Source organism: Sceloporus occidentalis, unplaced genomic scaffold, assembly GCF_023333645.1.
Source record: "Sceloporus occidentalis isolate IW3139 unplaced genomic scaffold, rSceOcc1.0.p SCAF_56, whole genome shotgun sequence".
Lineage (NCBI taxonomy): Eukaryota > Metazoa > Chordata > Lepidosauria > Squamata > Phrynosomatidae > Sceloporus > Sceloporus occidentalis.
This window is the reverse complement of record NW_028317036.1, coordinates 1-20,301: the sequence shown is the minus strand read 5'-3', so window position 1 is coordinate 20,301 and position 20,301 is coordinate 1. Positions and strand designations below refer to the sequence as shown.

General features: G+C 40.5%; 1 protein-coding gene across 1 annotated transcript in view; it reads left to right on the top strand.

Moving 5' to 3' along the window:
* LOC149287782 (dystrobrevin alpha-like) overlaps window positions 1–20,078 on the top strand; it is a gene marked incomplete at its 3' end in the record, with an annotated part of 113,883 nt that extends 93,805 nt beyond the window's left edge. Inside the window, exons 22-26 of the mRNA XM_089492378.1 lie at window positions 36–80; window positions 4,157–4,302; window positions 5,765–5,877; window positions 9,096–9,261; window positions 19,951–20,078. Coding sequence (XP_089348504.1) covers window positions 36–80; window positions 4,157–4,302; window positions 5,765–5,877; window positions 9,096–9,261; window positions 19,951–20,078 — 598 coding nt within the window. The remainder of the gene's footprint in view (window positions 1–35; window positions 81–4,156; window positions 4,303–5,764; window positions 5,878–9,095; window positions 9,262–19,950) is intronic.
* Between the last annotated feature and the right edge of the window lie 223 nt (window positions 20,079–20,301).

Below are 20,301 nucleotides of genomic sequence, written 5' to 3'. Positions count from 1 at the left end.
CTGGCTACAATTAACTTGTCTTGTTTTGTCTTTAGGTTTTAGTTGTCCTTTCGGAAGCATTTTACTGGTGCCTACATCAGGTAAGAAAACAATTTGCAATTTCATGTTTATTTATAAAATATTTATTTTTTCTTAAATATGTTCTTGATTAGTATGGGGTACAGTAAAAAAAACAACAAAATACATTAAGAAACAACGCTAGAACAGCCACAAGATCTTTGTAAATCAAGCTGTTGTATCGCATTCTATGTATTTTTCTAGAGTGATGGACTGACCAAGTCCAGGCTACAGGAGGTCCTACTATAACCATATGCTCTTGGCACAAAGCCAGAGGTTTAACCTTTAATAACAAAGGGTTTATGTAAAAATATTGTCCCAATTTTAGTTTGTGGGTTGCTCTATATCTTTTTCACCCCCTCGAGATGTTTGATCACGCCTGGTGCTTGGTCTGGCTCTTAAATAGTTTGCAACAAGCTGTGCCACCATTCCAAATACTGTGGCTCCAAAATTACCTCTGTAATGTCAGTCCTTATATAGGACACTTTAAGGATTCCCCTGCTTTTCTAGAAGCTTAGAATGTTTACTTGATGTGAGTGTATCACGATATACTGTCTGTCAATAGATGGGCTAAAATACACAGATGATTAGAGTATGTATAGGGTATATGCCCTATGATGCATCTGATTTCATTTTGAGAAAAAAAAATCATTTACTTTGAAATGTAACAAAGGACAAGTTACAAATATATTAAGCATGATTTTATTACTAATGTTGTAAAAACAGATTATGCGACGATATAACTTTTAGAGACCTATATACAATTTCTACTAGCCTCTCACTGCCTAGAATTGCAGGGCTAGAATCTATTTTCTTGCCACGGTAATAAATTATGTATAAATATAAGCCATACTCTACATTAAGTCCATTTGGAGAGTGCTTAGCTATTTTTGAATTTCTTCCAAGCCGATGTAGATGTGTTTATTGAATTCATAGATCACTTGCTACTACGGTTCTGCAAAGTTTTGCTAACTGTGAAGAGGAAATGTATATGATAAATTTGATAAGTATGTATCTTGTAGAACAACACAAACCTAGAGTGAAGGAAATTTATTTATATTGAATATACAAATACGAAGAATGAAAAATCCAGCATTACCTTTAGATACTGACCATTATGGCCTTCAAAACTATTCTGAAATGATTAGTCGCAAGTATGGAGATGCTTAACTGAACAAAAAAAAATTGTATTTTATTTTATGTGTGTTAGAGTCCATTTAGCATGGACTCCCAACAAAATGTACCATATGCAGATTGGAGCATGAATTATTTAGTTATTGCAGGTAAATGATGCAGAAGTTTCATTCTCTAATGCCTTCTCTGGCTGCGTCTACTAAAACTAGTATGTAAAAGTCTTGAACATGCTCAGTAGCACTCTGCAGGAGTCAATCACTTGCATGCTAGCCAAATATCAGAATGGGCATTATACCGAGCATGTGCAAGAAGGATACCCCAGTACACTTCCTGCCTTCAGTAGAAGCAGCTGGGAGGAGTTACATGAGACAGAAGAACTTCACTAAAGAAAGTTTTGCATGCAGTAAAATAAGCTGGAACCTATGCAGACTCTACTCCCAACATTCATGTGCCAGAGTCAAATCCATCTTAAGTCTGCACAAACATTCAGGACGCATAAAAGGAAATATATATATAAATATCTATGTAGACAGATATAGATACTTCCAGACTTGTTAATTATATAGTGTTAATGGATGTTAGCCAAGCAAGTTAAAAAAATATGCACATTTTCTATATTAGCTACAATGTATGCTGTAAATGTCGCCTCATGGTAAGTCTAGAAAGCTTGACAAGTCATCAATAGGACTTTGTGCAAAAGCTCTAGCCAGCTGGAGACCTGCTCGCTGGGAAGATTCACACAGAAAGCTGTGTAGCGTCTGGCCTTTGGCCAGAACCGCAATGGAAAGAACTTTTAACATATTGACTGGTTTGGGGTTTTTAGTATCTGCTAAGCACCGAGTGGCCACAACTGGTGATATTTGCTGCCTCCCTTGCTGTTGGCTGCTGGGGAGCCTTTGGCTCTTTAGTAGACATGTTTTTGTGTGTTCTGGACTAGTCAGACTTGTTGTATTGTTTACTATATGTTATTTCATGTGTAACATGTATGTATACTGATTTACAAAAATTAATTATTCTCTACATTACAGGTAATAAATGCGCTTTTCTTAAAATATGTATTGGTTTTGTTCACTGGGCGACTATTAATGTATAATGTCCCCCCAGGAATATTCCAAATTCCCTGAGATTAGGGGCACCAGGTGGCAGTTAAATGTTACCCAGGATACCAAACCACTTATTTTTTATTAGAGAACACTACCTGCCAAGAGCAGTGTGATCCAAGGGACAAAGGGGGAGATGCCCCGGGCTTACCTACCTCTGAAGATGCACAATAATTGGTTTGGTGGAGAGCCATGAGGTGGACAGTCAGGGCTCCTAGCCCTCGTCTCTTATAAGTAGTTTGCTTATAGAAGGGAAGTAGATTAGTAATGTCACAGAAAGCAGAAGGAATAGAGTGAGGAACAGTCATATAAATACCAGAAAAAGGAGTTAAGACATAAGGCTTCTAATTAGTATAAAGCCTATTTTAATCTGTACACATTATTACATGGGTTTATATAGCATTCGGAACAGTAATGTAGAATTTGGGGAAAGGTGTTTCCTATTACTTTCCTATTATAAAATTTAAAGCGTTGCACATTTCTCTTGTTGGAATCCTAGACTAGATTGTAAACCGTTACCAGAGTGTGAAAACTGCTTAACCACAAGAGCTGTAAACTCTCAAAGGGTTTCATTGTTGATCTGTAAGTGCGAGGCTATGTCTGTGAAATACGTCTCTCTCTCTCTCTCTATATATATATATATATGTATAATCATCAATTACAATAACACGCATTCCTGTGGTCGGGTGCCCACAAGGGAAGTAACCACCCTTATGGTGTTTTGTTTAGAAAGGGACCTTGTAAACTATATGAGATAAATAAATCTGATATTAATCCTATGCATTATTAATGTTGGAAATTATTTTTGCTTCTTAGTCATGTTCCGTTCTTGTATCGGATGCGAATAGGTATCTGGGATGCCCTTTTACCAACTAGCTCCTGTTACGTAGCTCATTGCTCTGGTGCAGTTCTAAATATTATTATGTTTTATTTATATAGCGCAGCGCTTCTTCCGATACTTGTATTCAAATACTATGACTAGACTAGAACTACAGGAAACAAGTGGCGTTTGAATGATACCTTTATTGGCTGAGTAAATATAGATTGCAAGCTTTTAAGACTAACACGGTACCAACTCTCATCTTTTATCGAGACTAGAATTGACAGACTGATGCATTAAATGGCGCCCTTCATATAGCTTAGTCCCTGAAGGCCTCTATTTAAGAAATGATACTGGATTTACTAAAGTGAAATTAAAAAGCCCCGTCACGGTGAGCCGGCCTGCCCCATAGTGGCTCCTGTGGGTGATAGAGGCTTGAGGGAAGGGGCTGCGGTAAACATGGGTGTATATAAGCGGGCAGGGATTTGCCCCCGTTCTGCCCGTCGGTCTCCGTGAATAGAGCTCTATGTGCTGCGCTGCATATCAAAGAGGAGCGGGCAGAGGAAGCGGCCGCAAGACAGGCTGCTCTCTGAGCGAGGCTGAGCCGCATAGAGAGGGAGGAGGATGCTTTACTGGGTGTATATGAAGGGATGGGAGCAAAGGAGGAAGAGGGGGGGTGGATTAGCATTTGGTCGCTGGTGCTTGACAGGCCAGATGTAGCCTTGTTCCCCTGCCCTCCCCCTCTCCTTTTGGATGTATTGGTGTGGTCACGCCGCAAGTGTGTATTCCCTGTGTGTGTATACCGAAGGGATCTGATGAGTTAGCCTGTTGTCATGGTGACGGGAGGTAGTCACATGACCAGGATGCTGCTCCAGGCTGTTTTGACGTCAAGCTATAGACAGACCTAGAGAGAGAGAGAAGGGAAGAGATCGAGAGCGGTCCGTGGCAGACGAGCAGCACGATTACAGGCGTGAAACCGGGAGCTGCCTTTCATACCGCAACCAGTTCTTCGCTCTCATTATTTTTTTCAATCTGGTTGCATCAGCCCTTCCCGTTATTGGGACAGCCCCAAATGCCGGGTCCTACCCAAACGCTGTCCCCAAATGGAGAAAACAACAACGACATCATTCAGGATAACGGGACCATCATTCCGTTCAGGAAGCACACGGTGCGCGGGGAGCGCTCCTACAGGTAATGCATCGCTACATGACCGGCTCGCCGTATGTGCGCATAACGTGTATGTGTATGTATTATTATTACGGGCTCCCAGTGATCGCTGTGTCCGAGGGTACATTAATGATGAATATTATTAGCGTTACTGGTGTTGTTCGCCTGCCATTTTCCGTGTAGCAGGTTGATGCGTTCATGCTTTGTGTCGATCTCCTCCGTTCCGCTTTACCAAGCAGGCGTGTACCGTGTTAGTGTGTTATGTAATGGGAGCGCAGCCCCCGATCGCTGCAATCATAAAGGTGTGTGGGACCGTTACATCCACTAACACTAGTGGAAAGGGTTTTGTGTGCGTTCCTGCGTGTAGTGGAGGGCAGGATACGGTGGATCCCAGCGATTTATCCGAGTTCTTTTTTGGGATCAGATATGATGTCTGCTTTAATAATTGGGGGAGGGGCGCGGATTTTTCCGGAGGGGGCTGTGGAGACCGTGTCCCCCCGCTCTCGTTGCAGAGTGCTGCATGAAGCCATTGCTTTCCTTGGCCGCTGTGGCTGATGAAAGGAAGGAAATGGTGGGGAGGCAGAGACAGGCTCTGGGTTAAGCTGCAGCCTGCAGGGTTAAAGCTGCAGATTGATGGTGCTTTGTAATGATGCAGCCTTTCCATTGGTGGCATCTGGATCGTAGAGGTCAGGGGGGTCATGTCTCTGCTTAACCCCTTCTGCCCCAGGTAAATCTGCCAGCAGTCTGTCCACCCCCCCCCACCCATGCAAAGACTCCGACCTTAACCTGTCCCTTGGCCTCGTCTTAGATACAGGGGCCATAAGCTTATCCTGTACGTGTTTACGTGTCGTCACCGTATAAGCGTGTAACACGTCCTTCCCAACATGTACGTGTAAATATACGTGTGTGTATGTATGTATATGGGGGAGTATTGAAGTAAGGTTAGACTCGCATCAGTAATGTTCCTCCGGCTCCGATTGTCTTTTATGTGGAATGAACTGCCTGAGCGCCTCTCAGTGTGGGAGCCGTCTTCCCCGCAGTCTCATTTGACTCCATATTGTTTGGCTGGTGGCGTTTGTCACAGCAAGGTGAGCACGATAATGTGGAGCGGATCGTCGGAGGGCTCAGAAGAGGCTGGGTCCTTTGTCACTGCTGCAGGCCCCGTCTACGATGAAGGGCCTGAAACATTCATTAATGTGGCTGATAGTGTGCGCCCGGCCAGAAGCTCATTAGATTATCCATTGTTTAAGAATAATGTATTCAGCGAAATGAACGGCCGCTGCTTTTTCTACACTACGTATTTTCACTCTTACACCAGGCAGGCGAGCGAATCGCAGTCTGTCGTACCGCTACGTGTGGCTTTATCGCCATAATTTCTGTAAATAATAATGCAGATTTGTAACGAAGTGTAATAAATAAGTGTAATAAATGCTCGGATGATTGTCTAGCTCGTATTTCATTTTGATTGATATGAACCTCTTTATAGGAATTATGTAGGTGATGAAGGAACGCTACACGCTAATAGCGGAACAGAACATGCAGAAATAGCCAGTCATGCCTTGCTCTCTTTTGACATCACTGAAATGTTTATAATGGAAGGTAGAAGTTGTCAATTAGAAATATAGCCATCGTTTACACTTTAATGCATATGATAACTGAGAGGTCCCTTCAAATTTACCTGTTGCAGAATCCCACCCCATATGTATTTGCCCCATTGCCCACCCCCAGCTCTTTTCCATATCTCCTGGCACGTGATATACCTGCTGTCAGTCAGCTCCTGCACTAGCTTGATGAACATCACAGGAGAGAAGAATGAGACCACCATGTACATGCACAGAAATCGCTCCCCTTGATTTCACTGACGCCTGGCTTGATTCCTGCTACCGAAAGGCATCCGAATGCATAGCTCTGAGCTGCAGCTTTTTGTACTTAAAAAAAAAAAAAGTTTTTAAATAATTTATATTAATGTACTAGAGTACTTAAATATTCATTGTTCTTTGGGATAGCTCCCTGTGACATTAAACTGTCTCCTTTAAATGCAGAGGTAGCGGATGCGCTGTTCTTTACTGGAAGAGCCTCTTTGCGTTGCCAACTGGAGAGGCTATTTTTTAAAAACGATTACAGTTACTGTGTGTCTTTTCTGATGGGATGACATCCAGATGTTGCATAGAGAGACCCACAAACCAGCTTGCGAAGAAGGCTGTTGAGCAAACTGCGGAGGGGAGCTCGGTGGACTGCCGCGTTTAATGAGTGATTTAGTGTTGGCTCTGGCTCGCTCTATGGGATCTGTGCCATGACTTCATTGTCTAGGTGCGACCAGGTCTGTGTGGAAGTACAAGCTTATTAACGTTAACACGATGACTGGTGTGATTTCACTGCCTGCTCTACAGCTTTGTAGGCAAAGCATACCTTAAAGACGTTGAACAAGATGTTTGCATTCCCAGGCCTTGTGCCAAAATCGGATTGTCACCTCTTCAGCTATTCATTGTGGAAAGTGTGATTTAATATTCATTTACGTAGTGTAGGCTTGAGTCATAAAAGACATGTACAAGCCTTTGCCTTGATGGCTGCCAGTGCCACATAACCTTCCGTAGCACATACAAGAACGGGCTCCTGTGTACTGATATCGCACACACTGACTCCTGCCCTTGGTACTGGGTGATGATACATATGAGGGCACCATCACTCAAACTCCCTTCCCTCTGTGAGTCTAGTCGCCAGGAACACTCTGGTGTTAGTGATCCCTGTTCATTCAACTACTTCAGATACGTTGCAAAAGGAACCCTACCAACCCTTCCCTGTTTAAGCTTTGGGGTGATAAATGAGGATTTTAGTGCTACACAGTTCTCTGTTGGCTGTAGGACCGCCTGTTGGGGACCTTTCTTCCATACAATAATTTGGGGCAATATAATACAAGTATTTAAAGTCACAATATAATATATAATTGTATAATTATGTTTTATAAAGAATTGCACACTGTTCAGGGTGATGGGTAGCTATAAATGCCACTGAAATTGTAAAGAGTGGAAGGCGAAAGTTATTGAACACATTTAAACATTGATGCGAATAGTTGGTTATTGAGGAGGTGTTATTCGTGGTCCATCAGACAGGAATGTGGCCTCTGGTTTAAGTGGGTTGATAGTAAGGACAAGCTTATTGTATTGGGAACACGAGCTTACACGCCATGTACAGTATGATTATGTCACTACCCGGGTACGCTTTCTGCAAGAGGAATTTAACAGGGACACGCCAGCCATCAGATGCACGTAAATACATGTAATAGCCACGTGGCACCTTGAAATTAGCATTTGCATGGAGAGGTTTATCCCCTCCATAGTTTGCCGGAGATGTACCCAAATGCTTCTCCTGCTTATCTCTATGCTGATATTATTGTCTCCAAAATAAATCCTGTCTCAATATAATAAATGACATTGAAATGAATAAAGAAGCCTCATTGTAATAGGATTTTCAACAAACGCCATGGTATTAATTCGTATTCTAGATTGTAAGCTCCTTTGACCCCCTTGTGTCCTGTATACCCTAGTATAACTAGTAAATAATACCTGCTCCGTACGTGTCAGGGCGGTTACGGTAATGCGCGTGGATTAAACGTACCGCAGAAAGCGGCAGCCAGTAGAAATCTATTTTTGTGTGTTTGCGGCTGTCTTGCAGGCAGCGGTAGCTGTATATTTGCCATGTATCCTGCTGGCTAGACAGCGTAATATACACATATCGTAGTGAAACAAAGTTAAACACACCAAGGATTTTAAATGCTTATTTATATCTTTGGTTCCTCTGTTGTTGGCAGATGTTTGAAAGTTCCTTTTTTTCAGCTCTGAACTTAAATGCCAAGCTGTGTTCTTGGTTTGGTCCTAGAGTAAGTACTATAAAGAAGCCCATTGTTGTATTGTTGGTGAGTTTCTCTCTATGTTTCTTGTTAAAAAATTAAACCTCCCCGGCCCCCCTATAAACTATAAACGGCTTGAAAACAAGCCATGCGATGGTCTGTAATAAAAAGATCAGTCAGGAACCACAACGTGGTTTCTTTTCTGTCTCTGTATATGGCTGCCCTGGAAGGAGGCAGTGCCGCCATCATTCTTCCAGTGCCTGTAGGCACTTTTTCTTTAAGGTTCCCCATGTGTTAGCTTATCGGTTCTAGGGCATTCAATGACCCGAGAGTTGTTCCTACCGCATGTTCCATCCATCATATCTAGAAAGTATACAATGCTGCCACACTAGCCAAAAGTGAGTAGACAGATGGGGACATGTACACCACCACATGGATGCTGCTTTACCAACTACCTGCTGTGCCCAAAGGGGCAATCCTGCCCTTAACATGCATTAATATAAAATAAAAATGTTCAGACTTTTATGGTTGTGTATAAATGCTATTTTGAATACATTGACAATCCATAGATTAGCAAAAGCACAATGACAACAGGTTTCTGTTTTGGATGGTTTGTAGCAGACAGAATTATGGTTCTAAGGCTCGTTCCTCCGCAACTTTCGATTCTCGAATTCATTCTTTTTTTTTTTTTTTAAAGAAAAATAGCTACTGTAGGGCTGCACATAAATGTTTACTCTGTTTGTGTATTTTGTACTACTTTAAAAAAAAAACTTTTTAAACTAGAAACAAAACCATAATAACAAGATAAGCTAAACGGCAGAGATCAGGTCTGTAGGACAACCTTTGGTATTCAGGACCGGTTCCTCTAACAGTTTGTTGAAAGCTTTTTCCATCAGTGTACTATATAGAATGGGACTTGGCACAAGTGAAAGGCTATTTTTCAAACTCTGTATATTCAACTTGTGTTCAGCACCAAAATGTCATCTATCAGAAAACCTTATCTTCAAGGACATTGTGATTGTAGATGCTACGCAGTTAGTCCTTCGTCTGAAGTTGCCAGAACATAAAACATTCAGCATGATGTTACAGATCATGCAAAGGTGGCCGTCCCACTGGAACGTGGGCACTGTAGAAGGGTACACATCCACTTTCAACTTCCCAAATTAATTTTTCTTGGTAAAGTCTACCCCGAGTAGGAGCATGTCCGATGATATGGGAGCATTTAGTGTTTTTATCTATTTCTTTTAGACCATTTTCAGTAACTAAGACCAAAGAAACCCTTCATACTACAGCTGGGACTTGGTTTATAAGTATGGCTTCTTTTAGCACACGTACTGGTTCTGTCCATCAGAGCCAGTGATTCCCATGCAGATGTAAACTGGAATCCATAGTTTAAACAAAGGTGTCGACATTGATGAAATCTGGTAAATTACTTGCACGATTGAGGAAAAAAAAATCCCATTTTTATTTTTTGTAACAAAAGAAATTAAAAACATATGCAAGAGGGGGAAAAATAAGAAAGGTTAGGGTTGCATTCAATTAAAACGAGATCAGGGGGAGATTTCAATAAATATTCTGCGATGCCGGATGACAGAATTGGTAACTCTTCTGATTGGCTACTTCGGATCTCGCCATATGTGGACTCGGTCTGTTTTGAGTTCAGCACTTCGCTTTGATAGACAGACTTAAATATGTTTATATAATTCTTTTAATAGCAGTGTGTGCTCACTATACAGTACATGCAGCCACAAATGTGACCTATAAAATGGAAATTGTAAACATCTGCTATCCATTTTGTACCAAAACATATGCATGGTTGTTCTGCCTTGATTTTCTTGGACAGCGGGCCCCTTCCTGCACGTAAAATTGGTTTGTTTCCTTGACCACTAAATCTCCATAGGTGAACTGATGCACACTAAAGAGCCATAAGGGATTATCGCAATGCAACAAAATAAGCATTCCATTCAAAAGCCCCATGTTTTTTCTACGTTAAAAGATGCAGTGGGAGCCGTGTGAAAATCAGATTGCATGACATATATGTTGGCTTTTCAGTCGGGTCAAACATACTCTATAGCTATGCTATCTACCAGCTTATGCATTGAATAAAAGTATCCTAAACATATGTGCACTAATTATGTTTACATACATGTTTTCTTTATTTAAAGTTCTGTGAATATTTATCGAGTGATTATATATGGGCTGATTTGAGGTAGAGCCATATGGATCCAAGAGAAGAGTGAAGAGTCTTGGGACTCTATGCCTGTATGTAAAATGACCAGGATCAATAAATAATGTGTCTTTTGGTCCAACTGTGACCTCGTTAGTATTCCAGTGGTCCCAAAATTATGTAACTTTACATCATTTTTTTTCCTGTGCTGGCCCAATTAAAAAACTATAAGCCTCAACAAAATAATTTTGTCTTGGGCTAATCCCGCTATATGTTTTTTTTTCTTGGTGGAAGTAGTGGGAGAGATTACAGAGAGGAGATGGAAGGTCTGAATAAAAGAGAAATAAGATCATGAAGAAAGAAGTACAACGTCATGGTTAAAAATGAGGCTGTTCGAAAGTTAATTGAATTTATAAGAAGAGGTAGTTAAAGATTACATACGGTGGGGTGAGTGAATGAGATGATAACATGGGCAGAAGAGGCAGAAAGAAGGTAAAATGACGTTCAGGTAGGGGCAGATGAAAGAGACCATGAGAGGAAAACCAAAAGCTAAAGAAAAACACAGGCTTAGCATATGGAACAAATTCCAGGGCAGCTTGGGGCTACCAACAAGCTAGTAAAATTTACCATAGGGCTAATGAAACCTTATGGAAGCAATTTCAAAGCATTTCACCCGCTGGGAAGATTGTAACTCAGCTAAGGACTGGGCCCAAATCCCTAAGGTAGCTGGTAGCTTTTGTTAACATGTAGACATGTTTTGGCTTCCGTGCGCGAGTATCTTGCCGCTGAAGACAATCATGCACAGAATGCTTAGAAACGGAGTGACTGTTGCCATGGATACAGTGAACATACCTCGCCTCTTGTTATATTAGAGTGAAGAACCACTCTGATAAATCACTGATATTTTGCCGCCAAGACACATCACCCGATCTGATTAATGGGATTTATATTTTATTACTTTATCTGAAATGTCATGATGAATGTGTTCATCTGACTAGCCTTTTGAGTACCACAGTGGTGCCCATTGCATGCACTCCATAGACCCTAAAAGGGATATATTTTTGTTACACGACTAGTAGTTCTAAGCATGCTAAATTTCTCCCATCTTTCATACTTAAGAGTTAATACTTTATGGATAATGTATTGTGCCCTGCACATGGCGGAAGATAAAGATCATATAAATCCTTCGTTTATGAACACTTTCTGTAATCCAAAATGTCATCTTGTGATGAAAGGAGTATCGCTGTGTCTGAGCTGGGATTGTCAATAACAATAATAGTAATTGCAGAGCAGATGGACTAAACACATCCCCTCCCCCACTTCCATACAAACACAGAGCCCCGTTTCCTCATCTCGTCTCGTAAGCGTGGATAACAATGAAGATAAATCTAGTAAGGAAATGACTTGGCTGAACGCTTTTCTTGGATAAATATATCTTTATTTCAATGCACGTGTATATTTAGAGTATTAAACCCCTGGGGCGCTCGGCTAACACGTGTGTAGCGGGTTTACACAGAATGTACTCTGCGCGGCTCGCATTATTTAAACATGTTAGTGCTGCCATTATCAACATTATATGTCTGATTAATAAAAGCTTTTTTATAACCACTGAATCAATGGGAATTTTATCGTGGGCACGACATTGTATGATTTATCAGAATTATATGATGTGCCGTTATGCCTGTGTCCCAGGTCCTGAGATCCTGAACACTTTGGGACCCCCATCTCTTGGGGATCTGGGGAACAGACTCGTTCCTGCAATTGTGCAGACTTTTTCTACCTGGCAGATAAGAACCAATGGATCCATCTAGTCTGCCTATATTTTCCATTTTGCCCTTGGTCTCAATTTAGATTGTGCTTATCCCATAAATCCCCCCACTGTATTATGTTCTACCACTTCTGCTGGGAGGCTCTTCCACGTACAGTATACAACATTCAGTGACGATGACATATGGCAGTTTGGCTGTTGCTTGCAGGACACGTACACAGTTCGCGTTGCTGATCAGTACGTGCAAAGTGCTGGTTAGCAGATGTTTTCATTAGAGTCTTAGAAGATGCAGTTTTGCAGGAAGGTTCCTCCAGCACAGCTGCGCTCGGCCAAAGTACATGAAACCAAAGGAATGTGAAGGAAAACCACAAGCCGGTCCGGTCCCAGCGCCGAGCACCTCGGATCCCCAAGCACTGAATGGGTAAAAGGATGTGGTCATTTTTTAATGAGCGTGTTCTTAAGGTTAATACTTCATGGAAAGGTAAAGAGGAAGAGAATTCCTCAGTAAAGTGTCGATATTTTTATTGGCTTAGCTGTGAAGTCTGCTAAATTCATTCAGGAAACTCACAGGTTTTGCTCAGCTAATGCTAAAGACAGAGGCGCTCCCTTCGGATATATGTTTTGTAAACTTTTTGCTGAGAAATCCAGTCTATGAATTGGCCCGTTGCCTTGTCGCCGGTGTTCCTCTGCACTCTTAGGCGTGAAAGAGATGTAAGCTGGATGGCTGAGGAACAAGAGTGTCCTTTCCAAAACACCTTGAAGATGGACAGTCGTGGGTCACTACCTGTCCAACCCCAAGGATCCCCAGCCACACATCTCCTACCAGGTTTATATCCCTTAGTGGCCATTGTGAATGGTAGCCACATTGCACTGGTACTTGGAGGTTGCCCAACCCTAATAGGATGCCTGGTAACAGATAAACCTCCAGTTACCCCACCAGGGTGGTGGCAGCCATGGCCAACAGCCTAAAAAGCTTATCTGCTTGTATATGACAAATTCTTAAGACCCATATACATTGGTGGCCTTGCTACACATATATATTTATATATATATATATATATATATATATATAATGTGTGTGTGTGTGTTTCTGATTATTTAAAATACACATTTATTGAACATGTGGATAGTATGGCATCTTAGTGTAAAGTGAAAATGTGCTGCGTGCCAGAGAGATGCGAGAAATGAAAGCCTGGCTTATCTGATGTTTTATATACGGATATTTGAAATAATGCGCATGCAGGAGTAAGGGTGAAGAGGCTATGGCATTATATCTCCATGTTACTGGATAAGTATAAGAATCCATGTTACTGAGGCCTTGAACATATCAAGATAAGGAGGGTGGGTAATCAAAAGAATACCAGATTATTTGAAGATTTCTGGTAAAGAACCGCAGTGTGTGTTCAGGTTCACTGTGGAGTTATTAAATACTGAAAAGGGCGATTTCAAAATGAATGTGAAATGTTAGAGTTGTTACACAATTACAGATAATAAAATAAATAAATATGCCTAAGTGATGGCCAATCCAGTACTGGAGGAGACTTTGTTTTCCTTGTAAATGCAGTCACCAGTGTCTCGTGGGGATTACAATTGAACAGTCGGAATATATCCAGCTATCCAACACTGTGAAGAGTGATGTCTCTCCAGCTGTACAATGTGCATGAAGAAGCCTTGAAGTCAGTCCAAGGATTATATTCTACCAAATCCAGAAAGTACTGAATTTACCATTTTTCTAAGTAATTAGACTGCATGGTCTATTCGAGCTGTTACTGATTACTGACCAGTGTTACGTGCCCAGCCATACATGACACAGTATGCAAATATATATATTTTTACTGATATGGGAGCGACTTTATGGCAGCTGAAGGAAGTTTGAAACTGGAAAAGATACTCAGTTCAAGAAAACAAGTGTAAGCAGGTGTGCGTGGTTGGTGCAGAGCATCGTATAGGGCTAGACTGCGTGTGTAATTTGGGTGAAGCGCTTGCATGTGCTCCGGTGTCAACTGCTTAAATATTAGGTGTCGGGTGGCCCTGGTAACTGATACCTGTGAAGGACATCCAGGTTTAAGCAATCTATAGACCTCCTTCTGGCCCAGAGCCTGCTAGAATTTTTGATGTAGTCACCTAAGGAAAATATATTTGCATGTTGGCTCAGAATATGAAAACTTCCATACTTATAAACAAGTCAAAATATGATGTGCAGCTCATGTTCTTCATCTCCTGCACAAGGGGAATATTATTTTTTAGAATGATTTGCTAAGATAGCCCTGGTCCCTTGTATCTAACGAACGGTATGGTACCTAGAATTTCAGTGCATCCTTATGCTTATCACAGTAGATGTCCTTCTGGCAGAGCCATTAGAAGGGTAGAAGTGCCTTCATCTAGCTACTTGCTTCTTGAGTGGTAGCTCAGGGATGAAAGAGCATAGTGACAATTTGCATAGTTATCTTTGCACATAATGCACAATGACTTGGAATCTGGTTGCTATGCTCTTTAAATACTCTTTGTGGATGAATGATTAATATTCTTCTTCTGATTAGATGTATTGTTGATGGTGTGAAAGAAGGAACAATACATACAAATCCACAACAAAGCTTGGCATGAGAAATTGCCCTAATTCCACAAAGTACTAGATTCCTGTGGAACGGCCCATCGTTTATGAACACTTCATGCGTGTGGGGATAGCTTGGAATCTCGTCATCGCTCCTGTTGCCAAGCCAGAAAATATTTCCGTTAAACCACAAAATTGCTGTAATCTACAATTTGTTAATTCCTACCCACCAGTGACTTCATCAGAATGATTGGGGACAAGTGGAATATCTATTAAAACAGGAAATTATGTTCAGCTTGTTTTGTGTGTTGCTTTAGCTGTGTTCACTAATTCTATTTATTTTTAAGAACTTGTCCAAGTAGTAGTGACTTAATGATGTCATGGTTTCATGTTCTGCTTTCTAGAGACATCAGTCTAGTATATGTGGATACTGGAGTTATATTGCATAAGAATCACTGCTTTTATCATATAGTGTTGGGCAGACCTACCTGTATTGTGTCTGTAACAGCCATAAAGATTCTGTTTTCAGGTGTGGGAGCCTTTTGTGAAGTTATATGTGGGCCACATGAAGCTCACTTTGGTCAGGAAAGTGGTATATTTTGCTTATATAGATAAACCTTGTACACATCGCTCAACCCATGGAAATGATGACGAAATAAACACAGTTGCCATAAGCATCCCGGAATAAAGCTTCTCAGAAAACCAGGAGGAAGGCCCCTCTTAACATTTTATCCCAGGACATTAAGTGTTAAATCCATATAAAGCTTCTTTTTTCTGGACAGCAAGCCTTTCTTCCCAACCATCCCTTCCCAACATGGCACATTGTGATCAGCTGATCCACTTGACATTGGTGGGATGCACGTTGGAGTCAGCCCAGGTTAAAGCGAGATGTCTAACATACATTATCCCATCAAATCTCACCTATACTACAGCATTCCTTTGGTCTTCTTGTGTATTTTAAACATGCGTAATTTGTCACCACCTGACTGCCCTGTTCGGAAATAAATCCTACGTACAAAGGCCTTGATACCGCTCGTTAGTCATTTGGATTCTATCTGCTAGGTTAACGAAACAGATTAATTATGTTGTCAGGGGTATGTGTAATAATCACAACTCGCCCCCTTCGCAGTATTTATTTTTCATTCCCCCGTAGTGCTGGGAGCAGGGCTGGGTTTTCCATCATGCGCTGTAGACACATACCACACATGCTTTGGTAGGGATACTTGAAGATAACGTTTGTGTATCAATTCTGTGTATTTGGATTTTAAATTCCAAATATTTGTCCAGTAACTTTCCCTAATCATTTTCAAACTTTGTGTGCACACAGGACAAATAAACGAATAGGGTGGAGGTCAAACACCTATACGGAGGGTATAAGTCCAGCTACGGGTTTAGGCATCTTAAGCGGCTGCTGAAGGATGGAGGGGGAGAATGTAAGAATACGAGATTGCGGCAATTATTTTTTAAGCAAGTGAAATCGTATTATAAAGGTACACGTGAAGGCTTGTCTTGTATTAGAGAAAGGGCAACTAAACCTCTGCGCTTGGACCCTTTGGGGAGGGAGGTTCATGAGATTAGAAACCAGACTGTTCTGTTTAGAAGTATTTACAGAACGGAATCTTCTACTGACTACACTCTGGATAAGGGTTGTGTGAGTTTCAGCTCAACAGCTGGAGATCTGTAGGTCTCTGCTGTACACATACCATCGTCAGTCTAGTTCTATGATGTAATAATTAACATCTGTTTTTAATGAACTGCAAATGCTGACCTGATTTGTGTAACAGTAGTAATGTCCGTGTGTGTGTATGTAGATGTATGTGTGTGTGTGTAAGTATATATGTATGTATTGCAGTCCTGAGGCTAATCACAGGTTAACAAGCCTTGCCGTCTCTCTCGGCATCTTTGTGTTTCTGTCAGCTAGGTCTGTCATTTCCTCCCTTTGACACAACCAAGCTGTGTGATGAAATGCTTACTTTATGATTTCGAGGGGTTCCCTAAAGACCCAGAACAGTCTCTCCAATAGTAAAGTAGAGTGAAATTCTTCGCTTCCCCAGAGACTCCTTTATCGCTTTTGGAATGTTTGGTTACAAAGCCCCAATTGAATCCAGAAGGGAAAGCTTGATGTTCGTCGGTATGCTAGACCTCTGCAGAACATGCAAGACACAATCTGGAAAAGCTTTTGTAAGGGAAGAAATTCGGTTAAAATGCTATTGAGTTAGAATATAAAAGCCTTCTTTCTACGTTATTAAACTGCCCTATAAATTGGTCGCCTCAATTGATTTTACTTTTTCTAGGGATACAAACTGTTTCCCCACAATATCGGGAATTATTCTGTATCATTTGCATTATTGCAAAAAACACTCTTGCAAGCAAATGGAAAACTGTGGAGATTCCCTCTATTGATATAGTCATTTCCAAACTAAATACTACATATTCCTACGAAAAAATTCTAGCTAGAGGTTCAGGCAACACAAAAAAATTCTCTATCAGATGGAAACCATGCTATTCTTCATCCTATTGTATAGATATTTGAGGTTCTTTAGTATATTTAAGGATTCCAGACATACTCTCTACAATTTAACAAATGCTATCTGTAACTACAGTCATCCTCACTGGTATGGCATGACAACTATTAAAACTATTCACTATAAATTACTTGAGCAGATATACCCTTTTTTTAAAAAAAAATTCACTCAGGCATACTGTTCTGTTCCTCTTCCTTTACAGGGAAGTTTTCTTGTTTACGTTTTTTATTACCTTATAACGTTACAATGTAACTGAGATACATGCTTATCAAGATGGTTTGAATTTTCAATGTAATGACAGCTGTGACTGTCTTGGTTTGATCATAACTGACAGCTGTGACTGTCTCCCATGTATTACTATTGGTGTTATTTGTACTTCTTATTTCGTTGAAAATTAATAGAAAACTATTGAAAGTAAAATGCTATTGAGCAAATCAAAACATGAGTTTGTCATGAATTTAAATCGGTGGCGTAAGGAACTAATATTGTTCCGTGAAACACAGGGTGTCTGACCCATTTTCTTAACATTTTATTCATTCTCCTTAATTTTTGTTTCTGAGAGATACAAGTTGGCAAATCTTTTTGTGTGATATAATGCATTTTGTCATTAACTGTTTGTGGTTAATCCTATGCATGTCCTATGGTTATGTGGGATACAGGCTTTAAATTGATCACATGCTGCCTGCACGGTGTATGATGTCACATGACATCACAGCCCATGGGGTTCTCCCGTGCTGTGCCAAAATTAGTTGCGGGCCAGCATGCAGGACTCTGGAAGCTTCTTTAGTTGATTTCACAGGGCCCTCCTTTATGTGTATTGTGAGGATTTATCTACACACCAGTTGGCCCTAGTTACGTAAAGTTTTATGAGTGGACTCTAATGTGGTCCATTTGTATGATATTACTATAATATCAGTCGTTTGTTCTTGAAATAGGGATTTTATAAAAATAGCGGATTTTGGCTCTGGGGATCGTGTGCGAGTTCCAAGTTGCAAACAGTGACAGCAGATGCTGTTCTTCATTCTCACACAATAGGCTTGTAACTACTACTACTTACAAATCCTTAACCCCTTAAGGACAATGGGCGGTCCCAAAACCCATTGAAAACAATGCATTTTGAGCCCGTACATGTATGGGCTTTGTCATTAAGGGGTTAAAGCAATCTCCCAACAAAGTGTTACTGGTATCACATTAAACATCAGCATTTTTTCATAATGTTTTCAGACAGCTGAATATTAGTAATTTTTATATGTTCTAACGCATTAAAAAAATTTTGTACAACACAATAATCCATTTGTGTAGGGGTACTAATCATAGTCCATTCTAATAAACTATTCTGTGCCTTTTCCTCTGTCAGCCCTGTTTAATGTATAATTCGATCGGTCAGATTCTTTGAAGCCATCCTAACTGTGCATTGAGCCGTATTAAATCCACCTTGCGAGAGAGATGGTTCTTCATAATACAGAATGAAAACCTAATTCACACACTCCTGCTTTACGGAAGAGACCTCGTTGTCTCAAACTCTGTGCATGCTTGGCAAATCTAGGAGAAGATCTGTTACTGGGTTGCTATAAGGGACAGTTTAATGTCCCTGACACCTCCATTAAAGAAGAATGTGTGTTAAATACTCTGGGAGTACTTTAATATGCATTCTTTAAAATGAAAAACCTGACCTAGAAGGTGTAGTTTTTTAATGGTCTCCATTTGTTCAAGCGGTATTGCATTATATATATATATATATATATATTATATTATTTGTAGGAAGGGTATAGAGGCATGCAGCATTGGTGCAGACTCCTACCCTACTAGGTGCCGCTTTAATTATTGCGACTCACATGTATTGTTGGATCTTATAGGCTCCTAGTGAATAAAGAGATCATTAACATTCAGTTATGTGCACCCAGAGACAGTGAAACCGGATTAAATATATTACTATAGATCACGAGATTGTAATGTTAAATCAGCATTGCCGCTAACGCTTGAGATCTCTTCTTGGCCAGCCGTGTAACAGCCATACTAGCGGATTATCACCGGGCACTAAAGCTGTGGCGATGTTCTGGGCCTCTTTATATTACTTTTGTAATAGATCCCTGGTAGATGCTACTGCTATGATTGGGACCTGTAACCGACTCCTAAAGTATCTCATTGCAGTTGTAATTAGATCATTTAGAAACTATTTAACTGGAGAAGGACATAACATTTTCATTTTGATACTGGAATCTGATCCACAGCGTGTGCCACGTGACCACTTCCTAATTAGGCAGGTTATACAGTGTGTGTGTGTGTGTGTGTGTGTGTGTATATATGTGTATGTGTGTGTGTGTATATATATATATATATATATATATATATATATATATATATATATATATAGTGTGTGTATGTATATATATATATATCTCACATCAAGTCGGTTTAACATGTAACTTTAATGGAAAAAATGCAAATGCCCATATTTTGTGTGTTCGTCCAGTAAATACTATTCACTATTAATTTACCCCTTCTGTTCTTTTACCCATACACTACCCATGCCCCAGATAATAGCAGTTCCCCCACTACCAGTATAACACAGAATATCTGTTCTTCACCGCATGTCTCTCCGTGTTACCGTTGCTGCCGTTGGTGGAGCATTCTGCTTGAGCTAATGGATATGTCTGAGGGCTGAGATTCTTAATGGTTATTTCAGTTACATATGCTTTAAACAACCGGAGATCAAAGCTGTTTATATATATATATATATATATATATATATATATATGCTCTCTGTGTTTTAATAGCAAATGCTTAATTCCTTTTATTGTCTTGTCTTTGCAGCTGGGGAATGGCGGTCAACGTGTATTCTACCTCGATAACCCAGGAGACTATGAGCAGACATGACATCATTGCCTGGGTTAATGACATCTTGTGCTTAAACTACACAAAGGTTGAACAACTCTGCTCAGGTATGCACTTTAGACGATTTGTTTTATATTTCTACGTTGTGTTTATATGACTAACGCTATGTTTGGGGCTCAGCCCAACACTTTCCTGGTGCTGGAACACAAACCTATCCAGCAGGTTCTGATGGTCCCTCTTAGCAGGCCCGGACTGGGACAAAAAATAGGCCCGGGCATTTAAGCCTGAGCAGCCCATATTTATTTATTTATTTATTGTTAAAGCCCACCC